Here is a 2,079-nt window from a genome sequence, read left to right on the forward strand (position 1 = left end):
TCTTGTTCAAAGGTATGTTCTGAGTCAGTATATCCAGGATGCAAGTGCAGGTCCACAGCAGGGAGTGAACCTGGCATGAACCAGTTGGAAGCCCTATGAGAAAGGCACTCTATGAATGCTTGATGAATTGTATGTAATTGAACAGTGGCTGCTCAATAAATACTCGCTGATTGGTTGATTGATTGTTGGCAAAGTTTTCAGAGATCCTCCGAAGAAAAGGCCTCCAGTCTCCAGCTACCATCATTCTTGTTACGTAATTATTTCAGGGCCTTTAAAGCGCCCCATTTTTCATCTTATACTTTAAACATCAGGGGGAAAAATGGATGGGCCGACTTTATAATATTTTAAAATGACTCAATGGTGTTTTGGAATATTACATGGCTATAAGAGTTTATGTATATTTAATATACTTATTAAAATATGCAGTAAGCCCATAGCTGATTTTCTGTAAGGATGTTTCCGTTCTGAGGTGGGACTTAAATGTTTCATACTAATAATAACATTCATAACTCATTTTTCTCTAGTGCTTTCTGCCTTCCGGGTCCAGAAAGTCTGTGAGCAACCCCATCAAGTGATGCAGCGGGGCATGTCAGCAGCCTGGGGGAACACACCTCTGGCCTGTCTTCTTGTGGGAGAGGGGAAGGGGTAGCTCCAACTTAAAGATCTTATTGTGCCCCAACTTTATTTGCCTACATTGATTTAATATTCCATCCACAGTCACAGCTTCCCTTTAGTCTCCTCTGAAAGGCAGCCCCCATGGACAAATGTCTATCTCTATCCCTGTCTCTGTTTCTGCCTCTTCCTCTGCCTCTACACCTATATCTGCATCTGTGTCTGCACAGAGCAGGGGGGGAAAGTGGCCAAATGCTTCTTGGGTAAAGAGAGGTACATGGCCTTCCTTTGGCCAACCAGTGACGGGGCACAGAGTCTACGATCAGATGGTTTGAGCAGGGGCGTCTCCACTTGTCATCTAGATCCGTCTTCTGCCTCTTCTTTCTCCAGGTCACAGAGACAAGGACTGGGCCTCTGGGCTGCAGCAACTATGATAATCTGGACTCCGTCAGCTCTGTCCTGGTACAGAGTCCAGAGAACAAAGTACAGTTACTAGGTAAGCAGCATCTTGATATATTTCATATCTTTTAACAATTGAAAACCAGATCAATAAAGGGAAGGAAAACATCCTGCCTACCCCATTGGGCTAAGTGCTTCTGAAGAGAAGAGCTTCCATGTTTCCTGGAGCCTCTAACAACTTTTCATTATTTTTAAAAGAAACTTCTGACATGGTTTGACCTATACCCAAGACCTACCTTTCCTCATGTATCTGATATCCAAATATGACATTGCACTTCATAGTCTTTCGCAAGACCTCTGGTGCTATCTCATAAGAAACAGCCTATTGGTCTGTATAAGCTTTGTCTAGATGATAGCCTTTGCTTTACCCTAAGGCTGCACTGGGGGATAACTTGCCAATGCAGAGTGGTTATGTGGCTACCTTCTCTGGCTCAACAAAAAGTTAGGTATCTGTAGGACTACGAGCTAATGTAAACATGTCTGGTCTCCATTTTCTGTCATTAGTCAGTGGTCATCCATGGGAGATCAGGAAGAAAGTTTTCAAGGAATGGGAGCTTTGCTTGAGTACAGAACAAGCACATTGGGGAATGAAAAGCACGAGGAATTACACTGAGTCTAGAGACCAGTCCTTAGAAACCAGTCTAGAGATGAGTCCTTAGTCTGGTCTCTGAGTCTAGTAGATGATATATAATGTAGGGAAATACATCTATGTACATATATTTATATGTTAAGTATTAAAGTAGCAAACAGAGATTGGGTCTGTACTCAAGTACTCCCAATAACCTGGCATTATGTGATGCTCACCTTCCCGACACATTCGCTAAAGACAAAATGGGTGCATAAGTAAACGTGAAGAAAGTTCATGGTGCCCGGCTATCAAAAGATATAGCATCTGGGGTTTTAAAGGCCTGAAGATAAAAAAGCGGCCATCTAACTGAGAAGCAACAAAGCCCACATGGCAGAAGCACACCAGTCTGTGTGATCATGAGGTGTCGATGGGATCAGGTA

At 43.0% G+C, this 2,079-nt stretch overlaps 1 protein-coding gene across 1 annotated transcript in view; it reads left to right on the plus strand.

The window, feature by feature from the left end:
* Positions 1-2,079, plus strand: part of BRINP2 (BMP/retinoic acid inducible neural specific 2) — a 143,713-nt gene that overhangs the window by 127,634 nt on the left and 14,000 nt on the right. Inside the window, exon 5 of the mRNA XM_045297973.1 lies at positions 1,003-1,108. Within this exon, the coding sequence (XP_045153908.1) occupies positions 1,003-1,108 (106 nt within the window). The remainder of the gene's footprint in view (positions 1-1,002; positions 1,109-2,079) is intronic.

Source organism: Echinops telfairi, unplaced genomic scaffold (genome assembly GCF_000313985.2).
Source record: "Echinops telfairi isolate 266 unplaced genomic scaffold, ASM31398v2 ScPeMD7_7424;HRSCAF=8462, whole genome shotgun sequence".
In the NCBI taxonomy this organism is placed as follows: domain Eukaryota; kingdom Metazoa; phylum Chordata; class Mammalia; order Afrosoricida; family Tenrecidae; genus Echinops; species Echinops telfairi.